The 21,370-nt window shown below is 49.8% G+C and overlaps 10 protein-coding genes across 25 annotated transcripts; 6 read left to right on the forward strand and 4 right to left on the reverse strand.

Moving 5' to 3' along the window:
• Positions 1 to 3: 3 nt before the first annotated feature.
• LOC110186365 (uncharacterized) lies at positions 4 to 636 on the reverse strand. Its single transcript, XM_020955514.2, has one exon. It carries the CDS (start codon positions 634 to 636, stop codon positions 4 to 6), a length of 633 nt encoding a protein of 210 aa, XP_020811173.2.
• Positions 637 to 2,082: 1,446 nt separating this feature from the next.
• LOC110186364 (uncharacterized) lies at positions 2,083 to 3,325 on the forward strand. Its single transcript, XM_020955513.2, has 2 exons — positions 2,083 to 2,231; positions 2,303 to 3,325. The coding sequence occupies exons 1-2, from the start codon at positions 2,189 to 2,191 to the stop codon at positions 3,217 to 3,219; spliced, it is 960 nt and encodes a 319-aa protein (XP_020811172.2). The 5' UTR covers positions 2,083 to 2,188; the 3' UTR covers positions 3,220 to 3,325.
• Positions 3,326 to 3,392: 67 nt separating this feature from the next.
• On the forward strand, positions 3,393 to 4,608 carry tex (THO complex 3 homolog tex). Its single transcript, XM_020955954.2, has 3 exons — positions 3,393 to 3,591; positions 3,650 to 4,184; positions 4,249 to 4,608. The coding sequence occupies exons 1-3, from the start codon at positions 3,502 to 3,504 to the stop codon at positions 4,584 to 4,586; spliced, it is 963 nt and encodes a 320-aa protein (XP_020811613.1). The 5' UTR covers positions 3,393 to 3,501; the 3' UTR covers positions 4,587 to 4,608.
• Positions 4,609 to 5,053: 445 nt separating this feature from the next.
• Positions 5,054 to 5,938, forward strand: Sgt1 (suppressor of G2 allele of skp1). The gene has a single exon (XM_020955978.2). The coding sequence runs from the start codon at positions 5,244 to 5,246 to the stop codon at positions 5,790 to 5,792; it is 549 nt and encodes a 182-aa protein (XP_020811637.1). The 5' UTR covers positions 5,054 to 5,243; the 3' UTR covers positions 5,793 to 5,938.
• A 183-nt stretch (positions 5,939 to 6,121) lies between these two features.
• nac (GDP-fucose transporter nac) lies at positions 6,122 to 7,492 on the forward strand. Its single transcript, XM_020955625.2, has 3 exons — positions 6,122 to 6,314; positions 6,379 to 7,102; positions 7,167 to 7,492. The coding sequence occupies exons 1-3, from the start codon at positions 6,238 to 6,240 to the stop codon at positions 7,377 to 7,379; spliced, it is 1,014 nt and encodes a 337-aa protein (XP_020811284.2). The 5' UTR covers positions 6,122 to 6,237; the 3' UTR covers positions 7,380 to 7,492.
• Positions 7,416 to 9,302, reverse strand: mRpL1 (mitochondrial ribosomal protein L1). The gene is made up of 3 exons (XM_020955624.2): positions 8,478 to 9,302; positions 8,114 to 8,423; positions 7,416 to 8,056 (listed from the first exon to the last, which is right to left on the reverse strand). Exons 1-3 carry the CDS (start codon positions 8,666 to 8,668, stop codon positions 7,493 to 7,495), a joined length of 1,065 nt encoding a protein of 354 aa, XP_020811283.2. The 5' UTR covers positions 8,669 to 9,302; the 3' UTR covers positions 7,416 to 7,492.
• LOC110186694 (uncharacterized) lies at positions 9,206 to 16,721 on the forward strand. Of its 16 annotated transcripts, none has more exons than XM_086840020.1 (14): positions 9,227 to 9,417; positions 10,298 to 11,006; positions 11,143 to 11,406; positions 11,466 to 11,629; positions 11,687 to 12,103; positions 12,187 to 12,237; positions 12,307 to 12,363; positions 12,438 to 12,833; positions 12,905 to 13,052; positions 13,117 to 13,349; positions 13,416 to 13,734; positions 13,798 to 14,059; positions 14,116 to 14,236; positions 14,298 to 16,721. In XM_086840020.1, exons 2-14 carry the CDS (start codon positions 10,378 to 10,380, stop codon positions 16,277 to 16,279), a joined length of 5,043 nt encoding a protein of 1,680 aa, XP_086696146.1. In that variant the 5' UTR covers positions 9,227 to 9,417; positions 10,298 to 10,377; the 3' UTR covers positions 16,280 to 16,721. The 16 variants fall into 16 exon arrangements, with proteins under 16 accessions (XP_020811625.2, XP_086696146.1, XP_020811623.2 ...); XM_086840018.1 differs by having other exon boundaries at positions 9,271 to 9,741; XM_086840019.1 differs by having other exon boundaries at positions 9,271 to 9,528.
• Positions 16,722 to 16,955: 234 nt separating this feature from the next.
• Positions 16,956 to 18,306, reverse strand: LOC110186719 (uncharacterized). The gene has a single exon (XM_020955991.2). The coding sequence runs from the start codon at positions 18,281 to 18,283 to the stop codon at positions 17,120 to 17,122; it is 1,164 nt and encodes a 387-aa protein (XP_020811650.2). The 5' UTR covers positions 18,284 to 18,306; the 3' UTR covers positions 16,956 to 17,119.
• A 307-nt stretch (positions 18,307 to 18,613) lies between these two features.
• Positions 18,614 to 19,422, reverse strand: LOC110186363 (uncharacterized). Its single transcript, XM_020955512.2, has 2 exons — positions 19,330 to 19,422; positions 18,614 to 19,264 (listed from the first exon to the last, which is right to left on the reverse strand). Exons 1-2 carry the CDS (start codon positions 19,375 to 19,377, stop codon positions 18,614 to 18,616), a joined length of 699 nt encoding a protein of 232 aa, XP_020811171.1. The 5' UTR covers positions 19,378 to 19,422.
• A 654-nt stretch (positions 19,423 to 20,076) lies between these two features.
• On the forward strand, positions 20,077 to 21,249 carry LOC110186728 (uncharacterized). Its single transcript, XM_020955995.2, has 2 exons — positions 20,077 to 20,209; positions 20,265 to 21,249. The coding sequence occupies exons 1-2, from the start codon at positions 20,159 to 20,161 to the stop codon at positions 20,934 to 20,936; spliced, it is 723 nt and encodes a 240-aa protein (XP_020811654.2). The 5' UTR covers positions 20,077 to 20,158; the 3' UTR covers positions 20,937 to 21,249.
• The last annotated feature ends 121 nt before the right edge of the window (positions 21,250 to 21,370 follow it).

The raw sequence follows: 21,370 nt of genomic DNA on the forward strand, positions 1-21,370 counted from the left end.
CCTTCAATCTGCTTTAGGAGGCATGGTTCCTATGTGCTTTCTTGCCTCTGCGGCGGAGTAGTTAGCTTTCTTAGCCATATCCCAATTCCGGTCGAGAGCCGCTCGGGCTTCCTTCATAAGGGTGTGCAGCTCCTCCACCCGAAACTTGGAAGCCTCCACGAGGCTAAGCTTCTCTTTCACCAACTGCCGGGCATTGGCTACCATCCCCCGCATGGTGTCCATCTCTTCCTTGTAGATGCCCTGAAGGTTTGTTAGCCTATCTCGCGTTTTATTCCGAACCCGACCCACTGTCTTCATAAAAGTTGAGCTGGTGACAATGGCCCGCTGCACCTCCTCCATGGCGCCCCTCGTCTCGGCCAGGTTCTCTAAAAGCTGGTCAAGCACCTGCTTCTTCCCAACTAGAATCGCATCCGCTGCCATGCTGGCTAGGTAACCTTGACTTGATAGAATTGACTTGACCTTCGAACCTACCACTTCTTTCGGGGAAGTCGCCCCTGTGATCTCCTTGGGAGCTACCTGGATGCACTTCGGTTTCCCTTTGAAGAAGAATCCAACGAGATCCTGTTGGGTCATCTCCGTGATGTTTGCCAACAGGATGTTAACCAACAGAATGGTGAGCAAGGTTCCGCAACGCATCTTGAACGTAACTTTTTAGCACATCCTTAATATTAAATGTCTGATTCAAACTTGAAAGCCAGAACTTCGAACGATATTTTGGAAACAATATCAACGGTGACCTTGCCTTTTGTAAAGTTCAATGTGTCAGCCAAGAGTACTGGAAACTCAGTCGATGCCAGCATTATGTTTGCTTATACAGACTCTGTGTATTGTTAAAAATTAAACTAATTATTTTGCCATAAGCTTCGTATTCCCATGTTCACACGCGGATCTGCAAGGAAGCAAACACTCACCGGATAATCATCACCGTCATATTCAATCGCGACTGCCCCTGGAGCGGGCATTTAAAGCGTCTCATGGCAATTAGAGGCTCCTCCTTAATTGCGCCGGCTACAAATTATCCAATCGGCCAAGCCAGGCCAGGCTAGCATTGGTAGCATTGACCCAGCCACTCGTTGTTGGTGGAACCGATTTGCCGCGGTGCATGGCCAACTCATCACGATGAAAATCAAACAGAAACGGCTAACAGCCAGCGAGACAACGGGTTTGCACTTTCTTTCGGCGACCCGACCAGTTCAGTTTGTTTATAAATACATGGCGCCTCCGGTGGCCGGCTGGCAATCGACGTCGAGGCACCACCGGATTTACTGTACTCCTCCATTCATTGCCGTTTGCTGCTCTGCCAGCTTTTCCGAGTGCGAAAGTAAAAGCGTTTTCCACCGAACCCGCCAATCGCCATTGGATTGGGCATTTAGCGCCAGCCAGGGTGATCTTGTGGCTCAGAAACACTTTGGCTCCGGTTCAAACAGGACGCCGCTGCGTGTGGTCAAGAGGTGCGTTGGTTGGTGGTCGTGTTATCCGTCAACCTGAGTGGTGATTCGTCGTGATTTGTGATCTGTCCAGTTTTGATGGCCTTAAAAATAAACAGGTTCTTCTGTGGAACATATCTGTCCGCGACACACTAACGTATTGGTCGGTCATCCTAGAGCAAAGAAAGTGAACATCATAACCCATTAGATAATAACCAAGGCGGCCAAGCAACCGGTTACTGCATCACATACACTCGGAAAAAGAGTCCTTTCGAAATGGAAATTTGTGCACATGAACAATGTAAACTATAGGAAGGAATAAGCAAAAGAGAGTAATTTAAATAGGAGCAGCTTTTTAAAACAAAAAATAACGTTTAGGTAAATCTACTTTTAAAATCCGCCCTTAAAACTACAGGTTATATAGTTTATAGTTTATATACATAGTTTAGTTGGAAACTTTATTTCTCCATTTTGTACTTCTATAAACAAAACCAGTTATTTTAATTAAAATAAACCGATTAAGATATTGCTAAATATAAGTTTGAAGAGAAGGACCCAATTAATTAATAAAGTAAAATATGGCTTCTTAAGGCAATCATTTAGTACATGGAACTTGTTGATGACTTTTTTAACTTTTAATACGTCTATTTCCCAGTTTATCGCCCAAAGGCTCCCCTTCCACCATACAACTGCAGAGATCAGAGAGTCTTCCGGTTGCACTGTTTCCTTTCGCCAGCTGCCTACTTGCATAATCGCCAGCGATGAGATCATTGATGCAGCTGCTGCTCCTGATGCTGTTTTTGGGTAAGTCTCGTGGTTCCGTCCTACTCGATTTCCTCATACAAATGTTACTGATTTTTGGGGATTTCCTGTAGCCATGCCGACGCTGGGCCGCAAGGTGAAGCGGAAGGAGGGGCACTATCACCTGAACGTGCCACCACCACCCCCGCCTCCCTCACACCAGGGTCAGGGGCCAGTGACTCAGCAGACGGCAGTCATCGAACACGAGGTTCCGCCTTACACCTTTGAGGCTATCAACCACGACGAGTTTGAGGTGGCCAAGACTAAGCTACCACACTACGAGAGCTCCGACTACATAGTTCACACACTGCACAACGGTGGAGGAGGTGGAAGCGGGGGATATCTGGCCGACAATGGACTACGCAGCATAGCCAAGGGATCAGCGGACCAGGCTCTGTCCGCCGTGGCCAGTCAAAATGCAGCCGGCAAGCAGGCTTCGTATGTAGCCAAGAGCACTCTGGCCCAGGCAGCGGCGCAGGCGGCCGGCACAGCCGTGGCTGTGCTGAAAGGCAAGGAGGTGTTGCTCCACCGCCTTGAGGATCAGAGCGTGGAAGCCCACAAGGCGATGGAGAACGAACTGACCCAGCTGCAGCAAGCCAAAAGATCGGCAAAGGCAGCCCAGTATGCAGCCCAGCAGGCTATCAATCATGTCAGTGTCTTAACTGCCGCCCTCAACAATGCTCAATCCGCATCAGAACTGGCTCAGAAAGCAGCTTCCGAGGCAGCCGCCGAGCTAGCCTCCCAAATTGATATGGTGGCCCAGGCCAAGGCTAAACTGGAGCACGCCGAATCTCATGCTTACGCGGCTCGCCTGGACTATGAGGAAACCCGCGATGCCGCAGAAAAGGCTACGCTGTCGGCCCAGGAGGCACAGCTCAATGCCAACGATGCAGCTATCCATGCGAACGTCGAGCTCAGTGAGTCAGTCCAAATCCACGACAAGAGCGACCGGCATCCGGGCGAGCCCCCTAGGAATCATCGACGGCCGTGATGGAGCGTTACTTTTTATCCCTATTTATTTGTTATACCTTTTGTTTAAAACTTAAGTCGTTGTTTATGTTAAATAAAAGTGTTAAAAGTAAATATATATGTATCTGCAATAGGAAGTGAATTTTAATTTTGCCGCTTTTAGCATCGATACCGATTGTTCTCACAACGATAGGTAACAATGATGTCATCGACGTCGACCCACCTCTGGCTTGTGTGCTTCACGAGCCGGCAAAATACAATTGTTTTTCTTAATTATATTATCAGATAAATTAAAATAACAACTATGAATCGCTCGGAGCCGACAGTCGATGACCTTCGGACCTACTTCCGGAGCCACAGCAAGATCCGAGAGCAACGGGCACACATTTCAAAGGTAGGACAGAATTCTCCGAGGTCTAGCAGTTTCCCCACTGATTTTCAACTGTTTTTAGGTTCATTCGGTGTTTTGGAATGCAGATGGCAGGTTCCTGGCCTCGGGTTCCTTTGATAAGACCGTGGCTGTGTACTCCTTGGAGCGAGACCGTTTTCTGAAGCACCACACCTTTCGTGGACACACTGCTTCCGTGGACCAGCTCTGCTGGCACCGAAGCAACCCCGACCTGCTTGCCACAGCCAGCGGGGACAAAACAGTGCGCATCTGGGACGTCCGCCAGGGAAAATGCGCCTCGGTTATCAACACAAAGGGTGAAAACATCAACATTACCTGGTCGCCGGATGGCAAGACTATTGCCGTGGGCAACAAGGAGGATCTGATAACTTTCATAGACACGCGCACCAACAAAATCCGAGTGGAGGAGCCCTTCACCTTCGAGGTCAACGAAATTTCGTGGAACAACACGAACGATCTGTTCTTCCTCACCAACGGCTTCGGGTGCATGCATGTCCTGAGTTATCCCGGCCTGGAGCACCAGGTGACGCTTAAGGCGCATCCCGCGAACTGTATTTGCATCGAATTCGGACCCACGGGTGGGGTTTTAATGAACCTATGTTTTCTATTCCAGTTTAAACTGTGATTTGCTCTATTTTTCAGGTAAATACTTTGCTACCGGTTCGGCGGATGCCCAAGTCTCCCTATGGGATGCCCACGAACTGGCCTGCCTGCGCATGATTAGTCGCCTGGAGTGGCCCGTTCGCACTATATCCTTTAGCCACGACGAGAAACTTATTGCCTCGGCCAGCGAGGATCTCATCATAGATGTCGCTTACACAGAGACGGGAGAACGCGTTACGGACGTCCATGTGGATGCCTCTACCTTTACCATTGCCTGGCATCCCAAGCAATACCTCCTCGCCTACGCCTGCGACGAGAAGGACCCCGAGCGGCGCCGAGACGCTGGCAATGTCAAGATATACGGCTTTGCGGAATAAACTATTTAGATGAAGCAACGAACAACTTTATTTACTTTCAAATTAAGCGGTATTTTTACTGTATTTAAAAATGATCTCGTTTTGGCATTGGTCGCGTATGTACATTCCTACCCCTTGCAGTATCGATTGGATAATGAGATCAAACGGAAAATTAACTAAGCCAAAAATGCACTAATTTCAGTTCGGAAAGCAATTCTGTTCTAGTTTTTGTTAGGTTAAAAAAATTTTAAATTGAATTTTAAAATTAAAAAAAAATATATATATATTTTTTTTTTAATTTTTGATAATTTTAACGATGTAACTCCTTACAAAATTCTGAAAAAATGTATAAATTTTAATTTTCTGCCGGAGATGGCTACATCGACTCTGCTGTTGATGCTGATTAAGAATATATATATACTTTATAGGGTCAAGAAATTTGGTTTGAAAACTGTTTAGAAGTTCACATTTGCCGCAAGGAAAATGGGCCTTCACTTTTTCGTCAAAGTTTTCCCAGTCTGGCAACGCCAAGGTCGTGACCAGAAATCGATACTATTGAGGAATATTTCCCGAAATCGACGTATTGACACCTCTATTTCATAAGAATTTTTAATTTTAGTAGAAGCCGTAAACAAAGACCTAAATCTGACGAAACAGCACTGAATTCAGCGGAGCGAGATGTCAGTGAAGCACGACTGGTACCAATCCGAGGCGAAGGTGGTCATCACCGTGCTGCTGAAGAACGCCGAGGAGAAGCACTACGCGGTTGAGATCTCCGCGCAGCGCGTCCACATGACGGCAGATGACTACGACCTGGACCTCATGCTGCTGCACCCCATAGTGGCGGAGCGCTCCTCGCACAAAGCCTATTCCTCCAAGGTAGAGATCACCCTGGCCAAGGAGACGGGCGTGCGCTGGGAGACTCTGGTGAAGCCGGCTGTCACCGCCGCAATGGTTGCTCCACCCAAAACCCAGGCCAAAAACTGGGATAAGCTGGTCAGCGAAGAGGAGCAGGTGGAGGAAAAGGAGGCTAAGGGCGAGGCGGCGCTCAACAACCTGTTCAAGAAGATATACAGTACCTCGTCGCCCGAGGTGCAGAAAGCGATGAACAAATCCTTCTCCGAATCCGGTGGCACAGTGCTCAGCACGAACTGGGGCGAGGTGTCCAAGGAGAAGGTGACCGTGAAGCCGCCCGAGGGAACCGAGTTCCGAGAGTGGGAGAAGTAGTTGCAGCAAACCTTGATATAGATGAAGAGAGATTAACTAATATATATATTTTTACCACTGGATCGGTTGGAGGCTACGCATGGCCGGATAACAACACCCTGAAAAGAAAATATTTGTTTTGAATAAATATGATTTAAGCATTGCAATCCTATGTTTTAATTTTCCATACTTCGAGAAGGTACTAATAATCCACTAATGTTTTTATAAACATAGGTACTAATAATAATAGACTCCCTAAAATGCGTAATTGTATTTTATTTTAATTCTGTTAATACGCCTCCGTATAAATTCCCTATTCTCGAACTCATCGAACTACCCCCGCCACTTGCCTGTAACGTTCTGAGCAAAACAGCTGATAGCGCCAGACCGGTTCGCAGTTGTACGTGTAACGCAAGAACGCACAAATTACCTTTTTTCGGCGCACAAACCGCTTCAAGACAGCAAGATGTACAAAAATTTGGAGGAGCACAACCGGCTGGTGAACAAGTACCTTAAGATCTTCTTCGTAGTGGCCCTCTACTGGTAAGTACAACGAGTGCTATTTTTGGGTGCAGTCCGGTCACTCCTCCCGAATTCGCCGCTATAGGTGCACCTCGATTCTGACGGTCTTCGTGAACAAACACCTGCTGAGCAGCGATACCGTCAACCTGGGAGCACCGCTGTTCATGTCCTGGTTCCAGTGCGTCGTATCCACGGTCATCTGCTTTTTAATGAGCCGGCTAAGTAGGAAGTATCCGTCGGTCTTCACCTTTCCGGAGGGCAATCCGCTGGACATTGACACATTTCGGAAGATTCTGCCCCTGTCCGTGCTCTACACGCTAATGATTGGGGCCAACAACCTGTCGCTGTCGTACGTGACGGTGGCGTTCTACTATATCGGACGTTCCCTGACAACGGTATTCAGCGTGGTGCTTACCTACGTGATCCTGCGCCAGCGCACCAGCTTCAAGTGCCTGCTGTGCTGCGCCGCCATAGTCATTGGATTCTGGCTGGGTGTGGACCAGGAGAGCCTCACCGAAGTCTTTTCCTGGCGAGGCACCATCTTCGGAGTGCTCAGTTCTCTGGCCCTGGCCATGTTTTCCATTCAGACGAAGAAGTCGCTGGGCTATGTCAACCAGGAGGTGTGGTTGCTTAGCTACTACAACAACCTGTACTCTACACTGCTTTTCCTGCCGCTTATCATCATCAATGGGGAGCTGGAGACCATTATAACGTACCCGCATCTGTGGGCTTCGTGGTTCTGGGCCGCCATGACGCTCAGTGGCGTTTGTGGCTTCGCCATTGGATTTGTCACCGCCCTGGAAATCAAAGTGAGCTAAAGAGCGCATAATCCGCCTGGTAACAGCTTATCTCATCCGTTCGATACCGTTTCAGGTCACCTCGCCGCTAACGCACAACATCTCGGGCACTGCCAAAGCTTGCGCCCAGACTGTGATCGCCACCCAGTATTACCATGATGTGCGGTCGGCGCTGTGGTGGACCTCCAACGTAGTGGTTCTAGTGGCCAGCGCAGCTTACACGCGGGTTAAGCAGCTGGAGATGCTGCGCCAGCACCAACAGCGCAGCGCCTCCACCCAGAAGGCCTAAGAGGAGCAATAGAAACCACCAAAGCAACGTAGACTGTTTAGGACTTTAGAAGAAGTAAGTTTAAGGTATGCACAAGCGATCCATGAACAAGAATACATATGCATGTATGATAATTAGTTGGCGGCCACGGCTTCTTGGGGCTCCTCCGGTTCCGCCTGCTTTTTGACTTCCTCCTTTTTCACCCTCGCCGAGCTCTTGTCCCACATCTCCGGCACGTAGACAAATGGATCAATCTTCAGCTGCTCACTGCTGGGCGGGCTCTTCAACAAAACTCGGGTGATGAAGCGACCCTCGCGTTTGGGTCTCATCGTGTTGACGTCCTGCAGCAGGTGCTGGATGTTCTCCTCCAGCTTCTGAGCTTCCATATCCAAGGTTCCGACGCAGGCCGTTATCAGGCCGAAATTCTGCTGGTACTCATCCTTCAAAGCGCTGTAGCTTATCCCGCTGGAGAACTTGACGATCATCTCGGCGAGGTTGGTGCCCAGCGTCTCGCTCTTGGGATTAGGGAACTTTCGCTTCATCAGGCCGCGCAGAGCTACAAGCTCGGCCAGGATGTTGGGATGGGCAATGACGTATTGGTAGTCTGAGAGCAGCAACTCGCCACTAGTTATGTCTTTGATTAGTTCTACGCCACCCACCAGGGACGCGCCCGCTTCCCGAGCCTCCATGACTTCGTTCTGCAAGGAGATTCAATGAAGATCATTAACCTGATATATTCTGCCCACAACACTCACGTTTCCTTTGGTAAAGACTATGATTTTGCGCTCCTCTCCGTGATCAAACTTATGTGGAACCATGGCCATACGTTGAAAATTGTCCACGAAGCGAGTGATCTTCTCAGCTTGCATGTTCAGCTCGATGTCCACGTTTAGGGGCGCCTTAGGAACGTTGTACATGCTGGGATGGTGCGTCTCCCGGTGACACTGGATGGCCTCCGACACGGAGTACACCGGCCAGCGGTAGTAGCGGCCAACATAACAGTCGTCCTTTGGCACCTGCTTCCAGGAGTCGTCCACATGCTTGTCTGCCCGCTTCACGTTGATCCTGGACACGGAAGAGCGTTAACCTCGGATCAGGCACTTGGGGCTAACTACTCACTTTTTGTTGCGCTGGTTGTGCGGAATAAATCCCACCTTCTTCACCTCCACCTTAACTTTCTTCTTTCGTGCCTTCTCTCGGGTTCCCTTGCGAGCTGCCTCACTCACTGCGGACAGGTGCAGCAGCCGGAGTGACTCCGCCGCCGGCTGGCGCAAGGCCAGAGCACGCATCGAGGCCAGAACGGACTGCATTTCTTTCAAAATTTGCGATTTATTTGCGTTTTCCGGCAAACAACCAGGATTACGTATTCGCCTTGTGCTCAATGTGTTGGTGTCGGCGCTTCCCGTGTAATGGGTGTGAACGGATATTTTCGGGGTGATTGCCGAACTGCTGTTTTGTAATCAGCTGCTTAGGCGCGCGATTTGAATTTAAAATGTTTGGATTATTAACGGAAAACTTTTACTTGCAAAATAACTGTAATGACTTTATCTAAAGGTTTCTGTTAAATCATTCTGTTCTCTGTTAAATGCTTAAGACTATAAACTCCATTACACAAAGGAGAATATTTTAAAATAACTTAATTTTATGTTTTAAATTTTTTAAAGTTTTTTTAAGTGAAACAATTAAAGGAGTCGTATTTTGGGACCTAAGCACTTTTAAATGTCAATATTGCACCATTATAACTATTTGAAACCATTGATCGTTGAGATCTTAAGAGAAATTCTGAGAAAGGCGGTCCAATAGTAGATCAGCTCCCAATGCTCGCGTTCTCTCTAAAAATAAATCTCACATTTTCCGACTTTTCCGATGCGTACGGACGAAAGCACTGGCGGCACAGCACGGTAATGTGCTCAGAATAGCTCCGACCGGCGCAACGGACGGACACGGAACAGCTTTCGGGGATTGGCCCCAACGAGTGCGCCGTGGAAAATCGCGAACGAATTCCGCAGTGGGGGAGAGTGACAAAGAGCCCGAGTGTGTGTGCATGGGAAAAGTGCAAGTAGTAATTTGTTATTGTTTTTCGTTTCAACAAAAACAGCCCCGAAATAAACCTATAAAGCTAAGGAAAGACAATCTAAGAGGCGCCGCCGTCGGGAGGAGGAGCGAAAAAGTAAAAAGAAAAATGTGTATTCAATGTGTGGCAACAGTTTCCTATATAACAACGCCAGCAAAGTGGCGAAACGCCTAGTGAAAGTATACACATGATGATCTTTTCACCACCACCACCCATCCATCCACCCACCCAGCCTCCACCCATCCATCCTCCCACTGGAGCACTCTGAGTGCGTAACGTGCACTTTCGCATAAATTGGAAATATTAATGGTGTGTAACCTAAAAAAGTGGAATAAATCGAAATAAAGGAAGTGTGCGCACTTTCCGGCGATCCGTTCGCGGGGGTATTGGGTGTGTTGCGATCGCCATGGGGAGGCGCAAACAAAAGAGTGTCAGCGTTTTAAAAATAGTTCTGCTTGCCTTGCGGCAGGCAGTGCCTCTATTTAACGTGATTTTCGTTGGTTATTTGCTCCGCCGCTGGGACTGAGCCGTAACTGAAACTCAGTCCATGGACGGAGTGCATTCCGAAGCAGTTCTCCGTTCTCCGTTTCGGTTAAGTGACCACACGCGTGCGTATTTTTAGAAAACAAAAAAAGACAAATATCCGAAAACTTTCGCACATGTGGGGAAACGTGCTGAAATGGATTTTCGAACAAAATATTGTTTACATTTCGTGGATTTAATCGTTACACTTTAAGACTTGCCGCGGCGGCGGCGGCGGACGTTCTACATTTGTCTTCCTCTTTTATAAACAATCTACCATCCCCGTCCCCCGATTCTGATCTCTGATAATTCTACGATTTTGCCGTCTTGTGTGCGTTTTTAGTGGCGTATCGCAGCGTAAATAAACAATTGAGTCCCAATTGAGCGATTCCCCATTCTGTGCCGAGAGCTCCTAATACCACAATGGACTGGGATAAGCCACCGCCTTCAGCTCCAGCTCAGCCGCCTCCAAAGCCTCGCAGGACCCGCGTTCGGCAGAATGTCCTGCATTACGAGAGCCTGCCCACAGCTCCGCCGGCCATGTGCGGCCGCACCGAGGAGAACATCTTCCAGTTCCCGGCTGTGGCCTCCAGAGCACGCAATCTCTCCGCCTCGCCCAAGTTTGAGCGAAGGGAGGTTAAGGATCTGCCCGTGTGTGAGCGGGGCAAGCATGCCTGCTCCAAGTGCCTTCCCTATCGCGCAGATAGGGGCACCATTGAGCCGTTAAAGACTCGCCTTAATTCCGCCATCGAGGCCATGGACGAACTGACTAGAACGTATGCTTTGCTAGAGGGATTCTTAGAGCAGCGACTGGCAACCATAGTCGACAACGAAGCTGGCGAACGGGCGGCGGAGCAGGAAGCCAAGATGGCTGCGGATGAGGAGTTGCCCTCCACTAGTCAAGCTGCTAAGCAGCGCCCACCTGCAAAGCCGGCCAGGCTCAATACGACTCACAAAGACACCGAGTTCGAGCTGGAGCACTCGCTTACCTGGCTGGAGTCGCTGATGGGCACCGAGGTGGTTCCACTCTTCAAGCAGGGAAAGTTTAAGAGGTATGGGTTATCCTTAACTAGAAATACTTGTGTTTTATTTTTTCAAATCCCCTTGGGTTCAAGGAGGCTTTTTCCTTTTGTTAATCAATTACTGAAAATCTACGCTGTAATTAAAATAACAAACTTTATCCCTTAGAATCAGAGAGCGCAGCAAGTCTATGATGGACGACGATCTTAATCTTTATATGAAGGCCGAGCGCTCGGGCTCCAAGCTAAGCACCTCCTCCTCGCGTCCATACCTCCTGAGACGCCAAAGTACGTACAGCGACAACAAGGCCAAAGTGTCCAAGTGGACCAAGGTGAAGGCCGCCTTCAAGTGGGAGCGAGCCAATGTTCCGCCCTCGGGTCCAGGGGCGCCGGAAAACAGCGTCCTGATGCCGCTTAACCATGAGGTGGAGAGGTCTGTACAAGGACTCCCAAGTCTTGGCCGACTTCCGTTGATTCCTGGCTTTTTTTCAGATACCTCAAGGTGCCCATTAGTGTGGCGGCTGGCAACAGCTCGGCGGACAGTATCATTAGCTCCTCCTCCGGGCCTATTATGAGCGATACTGGCGGGACACCGGGCACCATCAGCTCGGCCAGTTCTTTAGACGATCTCGAGGCAGGCTGCCGGCAGACTTTTCGTAAATACAAACCAGTTGAAGTAGTCCACATTAATATATATGAGTCACACCTTTCAGGTCGCGATTCCTCCAAAAGCGACACGCGCTGCGATTCCCGCACCTCCAACTTCGAGGTGGAGCTGCGCAAGTCCGCTACTGATGAGCGCCTCGACGGCACAAGATCCTCCGCTCCTCCCTTGGCAGCGAAGTCCGCGTCCAGCAAGTCGTTGCGCCGCTCCAAGGCTTTCTCCGACTTCGAGGTGCTACCAGAGGATCATGTGGCAGAGATTAAGGCCACTAACAGCCGGCGCCAGAAGTTGCCGCCTAGTCCGCTGAATCTTAGCCAGGTCAACCAGATATATAGCTCGGATCTGCCGCAGCTGCACTCGCCGCTCAAGAGTCCCAAGGATTCGCGCATGCGTCGCGTGCACTCGCCGGGAACCTCCTCCGTCCCCAGCAGCCCCTCCAGGCACTCGGATTTCTTCGGAGAATTCGGTGAGTGGTCAACGGGAAGGTTTCTAAATGACTTCCTCCTGGCATCTCGTAATACTTCGTTAACTTTGGGACTTACTTTGCAGAGAGCGAGGACCTGTCCAGTGGCGACTTCTCGGAGCCAACAACGCCAAATCGTAAGAATTTCCTTCACAACGCAGATGACGAGGTATTTCAACATTATCAACTTCTCGTACTCAAACTAGATTCGGAGTTTAAGAACAAGCAGCGTGAGTTCGAGCGTTCCAGCGCCAGCAACCGCAGTAGGGATCCCCTGAAAAGCCCACGGCCCGATCTCCCAAAAAGTTCTAAAAGCTGTCCATTTCAATCTTTTTAGGCGTCAAACTGGGCACCGGAGCCAGCTCAGGAGGAGGAACAGTTGGACCCAGTGGTGGCGGCAGTGGCAAGCGCAGCAGCGAGGAGCACTCGCCCACTAAGCTGCTCCAGCCCAGCGAGCTCTTGTCGACCGACCAGCTGGAGCAGAATCTCACGCCGCAGTTCAAGAAGAAGCTGCACAAATGGCGGGCCAAGCAACAGAACTGCTCGGGCGGAGCTTATGCCTCTTCGGATCCGCTGGCGGCCAGTCCCACGGCCAAGAGCCTGAGCAGCGGAGAGGTGAAGCCCAAAATTGACTGGAACCTGTGGAGCATGGGCCAGGTGAAGCTTGAAGGCCAGGGACTGTGTGCTTTACCCGATCAAAAGGACCTGCCAGAGAAGTTCCAAAAGAAATTGGGTAAGCTATGTGTGCAATTTCTTGTTTTTTTTTGTTGGAATTTAATCTAAATATTTGATATGTGATACCAGAGCAATGGAACCGCATAAAGTGTGCTCCTGGTGGCGGTACCGCCTCCGACAATGACTCCCTTAAGCGAAGCTCCAAGCACGGTCAGTCCACGAGGAGGGGGTCGGATGATGATCGCTGGTACAAGCACAGGCCGCACGACAAGGAGAAGTCTGTTAACAGACGGAGTTCAGCTACTAGCTCAGGAACTAATCGTGAACCCTTTCTCCTGCAGATTGTCCCGGCTCAAGGCCATCGTGGCGCCAGATCACACGTCCAAGAACATCGAGGTGAAGACCTCCGATGGCGAGGTGATGAAGTTCGAGGGCATCTCGAGGAAGTTCACTCGTAAGCTGTACGAGTGGGAGAAGGCTCGGGGAATAGGACCGGAAGCCTCCACATTTGCCCTGCTGCACCCGGGCTACTGTCCAATCGATGTGCGACGGATTAACAAGGAGTGCCATAAAGGTTGTATTCAAGACTCAGATGGACTCTAAGCTTACCCCCAGGATTACCTATTCTTTCTCCTTACAGCCGCCGCGGAGCACTCGCCCACCCTCAGTCGCTCCCTCTCCCTGGACAGCGTGTCACCGAACTGCCAGCCCCAGCCTGCTATCTCCCAGCAGGCCTCGTCCCTGTCCCTCAACGATGTGAACGATCTTAAAGAGATCGAGGACAGCGCCGACGCCCTTACCGATCACGAGTTTAAGAAGTACGACGAGCCGGAGGCGGTCATGGTCGAGGTGGAGGAGCACATACACGACACCGCCTCGCCCTTGGTCACTGCTCACACCCTGGTGGAGCAGCAGACTCCCATATATAAGTATGAGGAGGTGCAGTGCAACGACTATGTGTAGGTGTCACATTGGAACTTTTAATTCTGGCGCAGCTAATCGGTGAAATCTTTCCCTTCTAGCAACTCTCGCCGCGTCCAGAGCTTCGAGTCCCACACGAATCTGGCACCGTTGCTGGGAGCTCTGAAACGTGCCGAAGACCTATTTGGCCACCTGAGGAATGCCTCGCCTGACCTGCTGGAGCAGCCGTCCATGCGGGACTGCCAGGCCGCATTGCTGAGCATTCGCAGCATATATCCGTACTACTCCAACAACCTGATGAAGGCCGGCGTGCTCAACGCCATATCCGATGTCCAGAGCGAGCTGGGTCGGCTATCGGAACTGGTGAGCAGCACTCCTTCCCTCAGTTTAATGAGGGAAATAAACCCATCTATTTGCAGAGCCAGAAATCGCCTCTGGACGAAGCATGTTGTCAGGAAACCATGCAGGAGCGAACACTGGAGTATCTGGAAGAGCTCCAAGGGCTGCATGAGTCCCTGCAGTGTCTCAAGCTGAGCATACGTAAGTATTTCTCAACAAATGAACATTAACACATCCAATTAAAACCGTCTCAACTCCTCAGAGGGCGGAACAAATCACTATCCCCGGGACATTGTGCCCGACATCAACATCACTAGCGAGGATGGCCAGCCGGTGGATTCCAGTTCTGCCTACGCCACCTGCGACAACTCAAGCCGGGATCGCTTGGCTCAAGACGATAACAGTGCTAGTGCGGCCTCGCCCATGGAGCACGAGACGGAGACCAGCACTACCACTGGTACCCTCTGTCGCTCCAGTGCACCCACTGCTAATCCCGGGTCTTTGGGAAACGGAGGAGCGAGCACGAGTGCCTGTGCCAAGAAGAAACTACTGAGGCTGCGCAAGATAGGTTCCCGGCAGAACAGCAAGACGGAGAGCGACAGCAGCGATGCGGACACCCACTCGGTGCTGGAGACGCCGCGTCGGTTGCGTCGGAAGAACTTCCGAATGAAGCAGCGCTCCCTGGACGACGATTTCCGGCTGGGATCCACAGCGCCGGCCAATGAGGCCGAGGAAATTGTCTACGGTTCGCTGAAGGTCAGGCCGGGACAACTCATCAAGCAGAGTCAGTGCGTGGCACCGGTTTTGGTTCTGGCTTCTACTCCCCCCTCCTCAACCCCATCTATGCCTGCCACTCCTTCCCCGGCAGCTGTCACGCCCCCCACAAGGGTGGGTGCCTTTGTTCCTCCCCCGCTGCCGGAGTCCAATAACCGAACCTACAACACCAATGCCAATGTCTTTGTGAAGACCAAACGCAAGTTGTTCACCACCATCCCAGAGCCCACTGCCTTCGAGGGCATTGCCGTGATCGAGAAGGAGCTAGACAGTCCCCTGGAGGAGCAGCAACCAGAGAAGTTGGAAAAATCGGTGAACTTGCAGAACCTGGAGAGATCCAAGTGCCAGCCAAGGCCTCTTAGTCTGTACAAATCCATCAGCTTGGAACGCATATCTGCCTCGAAGCTATCTAAAGATGAGCTAAGGAAGAGCCAGAGCAGCGGAAACTTGCGTCGGGGATCCCTTTTGGTGCGCCCACCTCTGGCCAGCGACAGTATGCAGAGATTGGCCGAGTCCAAGACATCGGAGAAGAAGCCAGACCAGATGGCCAATCCCCCTGTACCAGTCCCCAGGAAGGCACATCTCTACAAGAAGAATTCGCTGCACAAATCGCATAGTGCTACTGTTACCAACAAGATTGAGCACAGGATAGCCAAGACCGGCTCCGGGTCGACCTTCTCGAGGGCGCCTCCTCCGCCAACGGTGTCCGCACCTTTGGTCTTACCTAACAAGGAGGATAACACCTTGCCCCGCATTCAGCGGAAGCACCCGAACACGCCCACCAAAGCCAGGCAGTTTGAGTTCCCGCCAACGCAGATCCTAACGTCGGAGCGCCCAGCCACGCCGTTGTCGGAGCGGGCCATCCGCCTCCAGTTGGCCAAGGCGCAGTTCCTGCAAAGTGCTCCGGTGACGCCCCGGCAGGAGCCTCAGACACCGCCGCCCAAGGCTAGTGACTCTGTGGTGCTCCAGAAAAGTATCAGTGCGGGCAGCATGCGAGGGTCTGCTGGAGTTACTGTTCAGGAGGCACCGAAGCAACCACCAGCCTATCAGGATGTGTCCACGGATCAGGAGAGCGTGGGCACCTCCAGTGCCTGCGACAGCTTACCCAGAGCCGTCAGCCGGAGTGCGAAGATCTCGAGCAAATTGGGCTTTGCAACGCTCACCTCGAAGCTGAGAAGGGGTCACAAGAAGCCCAAGGAGACGCCTGCCACGTCTGGACCGGGAAGTGCCCTCTCCGCGCTCTGCCGGCAGACCCTCATGGCAGATGCCATACCGCAGGCCTTCGGTATCACAACCACCGCCGCCGGCGCCACGGCAGAGAAGCCACCTCCTAGTCCCAAGGGTGGGAATGTCCTCAAGTCGCACAGCACTCCGCAGGCGGCTGGTCCACCGTCCACCATTAATCTCGATGGACTAAACAAGTCCCTGAGCGAGCAGTACGTACGCCAGCTGAAGGAGAGCGATGTCTAGTCAGTGCTTCCAGTCCCAAGTCCAGAATCTAGTCATAGAGTGATATCTATCAATTGTCCGAGTGCATTTTAGGATCAGGAAAGTGTCCTGCCAGCAGGGCTGCAAAAAATATATACTAAAAATTATTATTAGTGCTAAAAAACAAAAATCAAGTGACCGCCGGGATCCGTCAAAGGAACGATACTCAAATGGTAGCTTTTGCTACTTAAATTCAACAGATCCAACAATATATCTTCATTTCCTAACCCATTTATCAGGTGAAACTTCTAAAAACATCTTTTTAAATGTATAAATTGCGATTTTTTAAAGCCTAGCTAAAAACTAATCAATAAAATGAAGTCTTGGTTTTTTTTTTTAATGTAAAATTGATAAATTATTAAACTTAACAAACTTCTTTTTGGAACATTATTTTAAGTAAATAATAAATCAAAACTAAAAAAACCATATTTTCCTTTCCATTTAAATCATTCTTTGGGCTAAGCAATAATGTGACTAAGTGTGCTGAATTTCAAGTAATAATGATGAATGAAATATAAGAAGGATATAAAGAGTTTCCTAATTTGAGCAAATAATAACTAAGCCAGGCTCGATTTCCTTGTAAGATCTATAAAACATGGTCCATACACTATACCCTCCTTCCTAAACCTCAAAGCTCTAACACTTATATAATCGCCTATAATCTACCCACATTCAGATACATTTATTATATTTTTAAAACTGTATTTTAATCACATTGATTAACGGTAATAAAAGCTATACACACTTAATCCGTAGCCGAGTAGAGTCGAGTGTTATCGCGAGGTAGATTACTCCGATTATTGGTGGAAATTCCTCGCAGGCTTATCTGTGATCCACATAGTCATCGTCCAACTCCTTATTGTCAACATAATCGTCATCGTCCTCGTCCACGTCGTTTTCGTATGGTATTTCCGGAGGTTCTCCGCCGGTATTCCAGTAGCGATCCTCCTCCGGGTGGGTGAACTCATAGGTTACCGTCTCCGGATCCACATAGGTGATGCATGTCGTGAGGTTCTGCAGCGATTCCAACATCTGTGGTACGCTGTCGACGAACATAACGCCGCACTGCACAGAATGCTGAGCCTCGACGGGCAGCTGGGAGTTGATCTTTCCATAGACATCGATTCCCACGGCTATGATGTCGTGGACCCTTCGAATCGCACTGAGGGCATTCACTGTTCCAGAGAGGATCTTGCCTACAGTGGTCTGCTTGGCGGCGATCTTCTTGTAGATCTTCACCAGGCCGCCCACGTTGCGCTTCACCTCCTTGACGGCGGTCACTGTTTCATCCTGTATCCTCAGGATCAGGGCCATGGTGTGGGAGTAGCAGTCGACGCCATCGTTGATGGCCTGCAGGGCTACCCGGAACTCGGGAACCATGGAGTAGCTGCAGTAGGCCGCCTGGCTGCCACGACCCCAGTAGTTCCACATGAAGCCTAGTCCGGCTATGGCAGCCGTTACGATCTTGGGCTTGTTGAGCTTCAGCAGATTGGTCTCCAGCGTAATGACCCGCGCGACCAAGTCATCGATGCCGAGCTGGGCCTCCCCAATCACATCCTGCAGTATGTCCCTGAGGTCCTCAAATTCCGCCCTCTGATCTGGAGTAAAGTCTAGACTGGGTGCACCCATTATCTCCTCCACTGTGGGTAGCTTGGTGTCGTATACGACGCGCGGTTTCTCGTCCAAGTAAATAGCAAAGGCCCGCCGAAAGTCCTCAAAGACCTGCACGTAGTTGCCATCCAATTCCAGCTCCTTGATCTCGTTCTGGGCGCTCCCATCGCCCTGCTGGACCTTCAGGCTGTACAGGTAATCGTACTGACTCTGCATCTCCCGGTACAGGGGACGCAGCGCCTTCACCTCATCGTTGGACAGCTGCAAGTCCACCACTTGCTTCTGCAGGAGACTCTCCAGTTCCTGGAATGTATGGCCAGATCCGCAGCAGAGCAGCAGCACGCCGGCCAGCAGAAGCAGCGCCATTCTAGCCATCTTGCTCGGTCTGGTAATAGAGTTCAACTGGCTATTAGGGGGATCTTGACCATTATCTGAGGAACTATGGCTCGTAGAACACTATCACATTTAGATTGCCTTAAGTGGCCACGGGCTGATTATGTGCGATAATCGCGCTTTATCGCGAATATTACGCTATATATAACCCCCGATCCCAAGGGGCATCGTTTTGGTAAACAAATTAAAATTTGCGGCGTGCTTTTTATGAATGGAGGGATAGAGACGGCATATTAAAGTATGGAAATTTGTAATGGATACAATTTAAAAATTCTATTCTTCGTTTTTGCATTGAACTGTATTTGGTTTTCCCTAAACCACAGCACACGTCTCGATTTGAGCAAAGACCTCATCAAACTCCACTTTCAAGTGATGGTAGAAGAGACAACTCGGCGTGTCCAGATCCTCCAGCGACATTTCCAGAAGGATATCATCGCAGAGTTCCAGGCTTCTGGCCAGACGCTGCCTGATGGCCCCAATCCCGGACACCGTGCATAGAAGGACTCCGGCGTGATTGAGGCCGGACTGCTTCAGCTGCCAAGTCCTGCAGGTCTTGGCGACTCCTTCGATCTCCTGCGAAGCCCTGCTCAAAAAGTTGGCCTCGAGAACGACCTCCTGCTCGAAGTGCTCCATGATGCTGTCCAGGGAGTTCCGGCAGATGCTGTACTTATCTACCAGCTCCCGGTTGAAGTGGGCCACCTGGAGCTCATGCTTCTTGGAGCACGCCCGCCACTCGGCGCTGTACTGATTGCCAAAGAACTCCTCCAGGCGGGCACTCGCCTGTCGCTGCTGCTCGTCGAGTGTGTTCAGGGCCAGTTGTAGTCGCTCAGAACGGTAGTAGATAGTCTCCTGGGTGCGGTTCCAGATAGCGGAGGCCCTGAGACTCTCAGTGGATATCAGCTTCTTTGTAGACTCGTAGAGGGGACCATTTTGGCCCCAAATCCTTTGGCCCTGAGCAGGAACCTGCAACATGGAGGCAACAAAGGCTTAACTTATTGGGTTTCTCGCAAATCCGAAATAATTATTACACAAAAAAGTGCCAGCAGCAAAAACAGTGGGAACGGTTCTATTATCATCTTGATACTGAATCAAACTGATTCCCGGAAAATTTATGTTTTGATATTCATATAGTATGTATCTGAGTATTTTTTAATTGCCTTCAAAGGTAGGTTAACTATGAAGGGAACTTTGTCATCTTAGAGTTTTCATATTTTCATGGGATAAATAAATTAAATTATATAATAAAACGAGTAACTAAATTTGAGTTTTATATTCAAAATTAAGTATGAACTATGTACCAGAAACCAATATAAAATTAATGCCTGGCATTATATTGTACTATCCGTTACATTTGAGAGTGTGCAAAAGTCTATTTTAAAGGTTTGCTCACAATAATAAACAAATGTCCAATATACGCACAAACATATCTTTATCTTATCAAAATGTACGATGTCTTCGCTAAAAGTACCAAGAAATTCCACAGTCCAACCGCAAATAAGGATCCCCAATATGAGTGATGCAATTGGAGTTTTTTGTTTTGTATTGTTTGCCTTCATCGTCAGTAATATCCTAAATATTAAGCTACAGGTGAAAGTCTCATTTAATATATAGAAACCTAAGCCTGGTAAGAGCTTACAAGCTGTTGTGATATATTTTTCAAGAGTGCCTCGGCAGCTTGAAAAATGCAATCATGTTTTGCTGAGACCACAGTTTTTAATATATTAATGGGCAATCGGTGTTCCCTCGTGGGGAATTCTTTCGGAGCAAAAGCCCTTATCGCAAGTTATGCCAAAACCTGGGCTATATATACCCCATCAATGGGAGGGCCAGCTGCAATAGAAAAACAGAACTGAAGGCATGATGAGTCAAATAGTCGGAGCACTTGGAGTGCTGCTCTTTGCCTTGGCAGTATGTAGACCCTGAGGAGCTATCATACAGATTATATATAATTTATTTTATCCAGGCCTGCCAGGCGGAAACCATGGTCCGATATGAGACCAACACGCAGAAGGACACCTACGGACCGGTGACCATGGTCGTGGACAATCTGGCGGAGATTGCCGTCAACGTCAGCGACAACTCAACCGCCCATTTGCAAGCCAAGATGAATCGCACCGAGCGGGACATAGCCGGGAATATTGAGGTACTCACTGCAAATGCCGTGGCCCAGTTGAGCGATGTCATCTTCCAGACCAACGAGCTGCTGGTGGCCAATCCCGACTGCAATCCCGCCTGGAGCCTGGATGAGCTCAACGAGAATGTGACCGCTCAGCTGAGCACTTGCACGGCCAACTTGGAAGATCTCCTGAAGGATTTCCGGGTGCAAAGCCAGCAGGCGATGATCCGCGTTCAGGGATTTGTCCAGCAAATTGCCGAGCTGCCCGCCAAGTGCCAGATGGTGGGCGCTTCTTCGCTGAACCCCTTGGCCTCGGCCGGTGCCCATATCTGCTTCATCAATGGCATGGCGGAGGTGAACGTGGGCATGGCCCAGTCTATGCACAGCGCCTCCGTGCTCCTGGTCCAGACCCACCAGGCAGCCGCCGATCAGGAGAAGCAGGCGCAGCAGTGCAGTGGAGCCGTGGTGCAGCAGGTCGGTGACTATCTGCGGGAGGAGCAGGACCAGTGCCAGTCCTAAGATCGGGAGAGAGAGGGAGTCCCTACGAAATACAGGCAAATTTATGCACCCAGGACGAGAACTCACCACATCCTGCTCACTTATTGCTTATGCATGACATTTATTTGACAAGTTTTTGATTGATTTTACAGCTGCTGCAACCGATCTGGTGCGTCCAGAGTTATCTGCATGTCCGCAGACACAGTCGAACCTTTCTATAGCGAACTTTACCCAACTAACTCAGATGAATGTATAACTTAGTTGTAATATTTTCCCATTATTTTTTTCGAAGTTTAATTTAAAACAAGAATTTAAAATAGTTTCACAATTTAAATCTAGTACTGATTTCCTACCTTATTAACAAATTATTTAATAAGAGCGAGACTTGCAGATGCCAAATAAGCCAAAGTGATCCTAGTGTTTAATCTATCTTATATATATACAGTTACTTAGTA

The sequence above is a fragment of the Drosophila serrata genome, unplaced genomic scaffold, assembly GCF_035046125.1.
Source record: "Drosophila serrata isolate PLE 108 unplaced genomic scaffold, ASM3504612v1 contig_382, whole genome shotgun sequence".
In the NCBI taxonomy this organism is placed as follows: Eukaryota; Metazoa; Arthropoda; class Insecta; order Diptera; family Drosophilidae; genus Drosophila; species Drosophila serrata.

Excerpts from the sequence above, each read along its gene's own strand:
- nac (XM_020955625.2), top strand. The coding sequence starts at position 6,238 with ATGTACAAAAATTTGGAGGAGCACAACCGGCTGGTGAACAAGTACCTT. Across the intron at positions 6,315-6,378 it reads TTCGTAGTGGCCCTCTACTG|GTGCACCTCGATTCTGACGG; the intron begins GTAAGTACAACG and ends TCGCCGCTATAG. Across the intron at positions 7,103-7,166 it reads TCACCGCCCTGGAAATCAAA|GTCACCTCGCCGCTAACGCA; the intron begins GTGAGCTAAAGA and ends ATACCGTTTCAG.
- LOC110186719 (XM_020955991.2), bottom strand. The coding sequence starts at position 18,283 with ATGGCTAGAATGGCGCTGCTTCTGCTGGCCGGCGTGCTGCTGCTCTGC.
- mRpL1 (XM_020955624.2), bottom strand. The coding sequence starts at position 8,668 with ATGCAGTCCGTTCTGGCCTCGATGCGTGCTCTGGCCTTGCGCCAGCCG. Across the intron at positions 8,424-8,477 it reads CACAACCAGCGCAACAAAAA|GATCAACGTGAAGCGGGCAG; the intron begins GTGAGTAGTTAG and ends TTCCGTGTCCAG. Across the intron at positions 8,057-8,113 it reads TAGTCTTTACCAAAGGAAAC|AACGAAGTCATGGAGGCTCG; the intron begins GTGAGTGTTGTG and ends ATCTCCTTGCAG.
- Sgt1 (XM_020955978.2), top strand. The coding sequence starts at position 5,244 with ATGTCAGTGAAGCACGACTGGTACCAATCCGAGGCGAAGGTGGTCATC.
- tex (XM_020955954.2), top strand. The coding sequence starts at position 3,502 with ATGAATCGCTCGGAGCCGACAGTCGATGACCTTCGGACCTACTTCCGG. Across the intron at positions 3,592-3,649 it reads AACGGGCACACATTTCAAAG|GTTCATTCGGTGTTTTGGAA; the intron begins GTAGGACAGAAT and ends AACTGTTTTTAG. Across the intron at positions 4,185-4,248 it reads CATCGAATTCGGACCCACGG|GTAAATACTTTGCTACCGGT; the intron begins GTGGGGTTTTAA and ends TCTATTTTTCAG.
- LOC110186364 (XM_020955513.2), top strand. The coding sequence starts at position 2,189 with ATGAGATCATTGATGCAGCTGCTGCTCCTGATGCTGTTTTTGG. Across the intron at positions 2,232-2,302 it reads GCTCCTGATGCTGTTTTTGG|CCATGCCGACGCTGGGCCGC; the intron begins GTAAGTCTCGTG and ends GATTTCCTGTAG.
- LOC110186363 (XM_020955512.2), bottom strand. The coding sequence starts at position 19,377 with ATGATAATAGAACCGTTCCCACTGTTTTTGCTGCTGGCACTTTTTTGT. Across the intron at positions 19,265-19,329 it reads TGCTGCTGGCACTTTTTTGT|GTTCCTGCTCAGGGCCAAAG; the intron begins GTAATAATTATT and ends TCCATGTTGCAG.
- LOC110186728 (XM_020955995.2), top strand. The coding sequence starts at position 20,159 with ATGATGAGTCAAATAGTCGGAGCACTTGGAGTGCTGCTCTTTGCCTTG. Across the intron at positions 20,210-20,264 it reads TGCTGCTCTTTGCCTTGGCA|GCCTGCCAGGCGGAAACCAT; the intron begins GTATGTAGACCC and ends TATTTTATCCAG.
- LOC110186694 (XM_020955964.2), top strand. The coding sequence starts at position 10,378 with ATGGACTGGGATAAGCCACCGCCTTCAGCTCCAGCTCAGCCGCCTCCA. Across the intron at positions 11,407-11,465 it reads CTTAACCATGAGGTGGAGAG|ATACCTCAAGGTGCCCATTA; the intron begins GTCTGTACAAGG and ends GCTTTTTTTCAG. Across the intron at positions 13,350-13,415 it reads TAACAAGGAGTGCCATAAAG|CCGCCGCGGAGCACTCGCCC; the intron begins GTTGTATTCAAG and ends TTCTCCTTACAG.
- LOC110186365 (XM_020955514.2), bottom strand. The coding sequence starts at position 636 with ATGCGTTGCGGAACCTTGCTCACCATTCTGTTGGTTAACATCCTGTTG.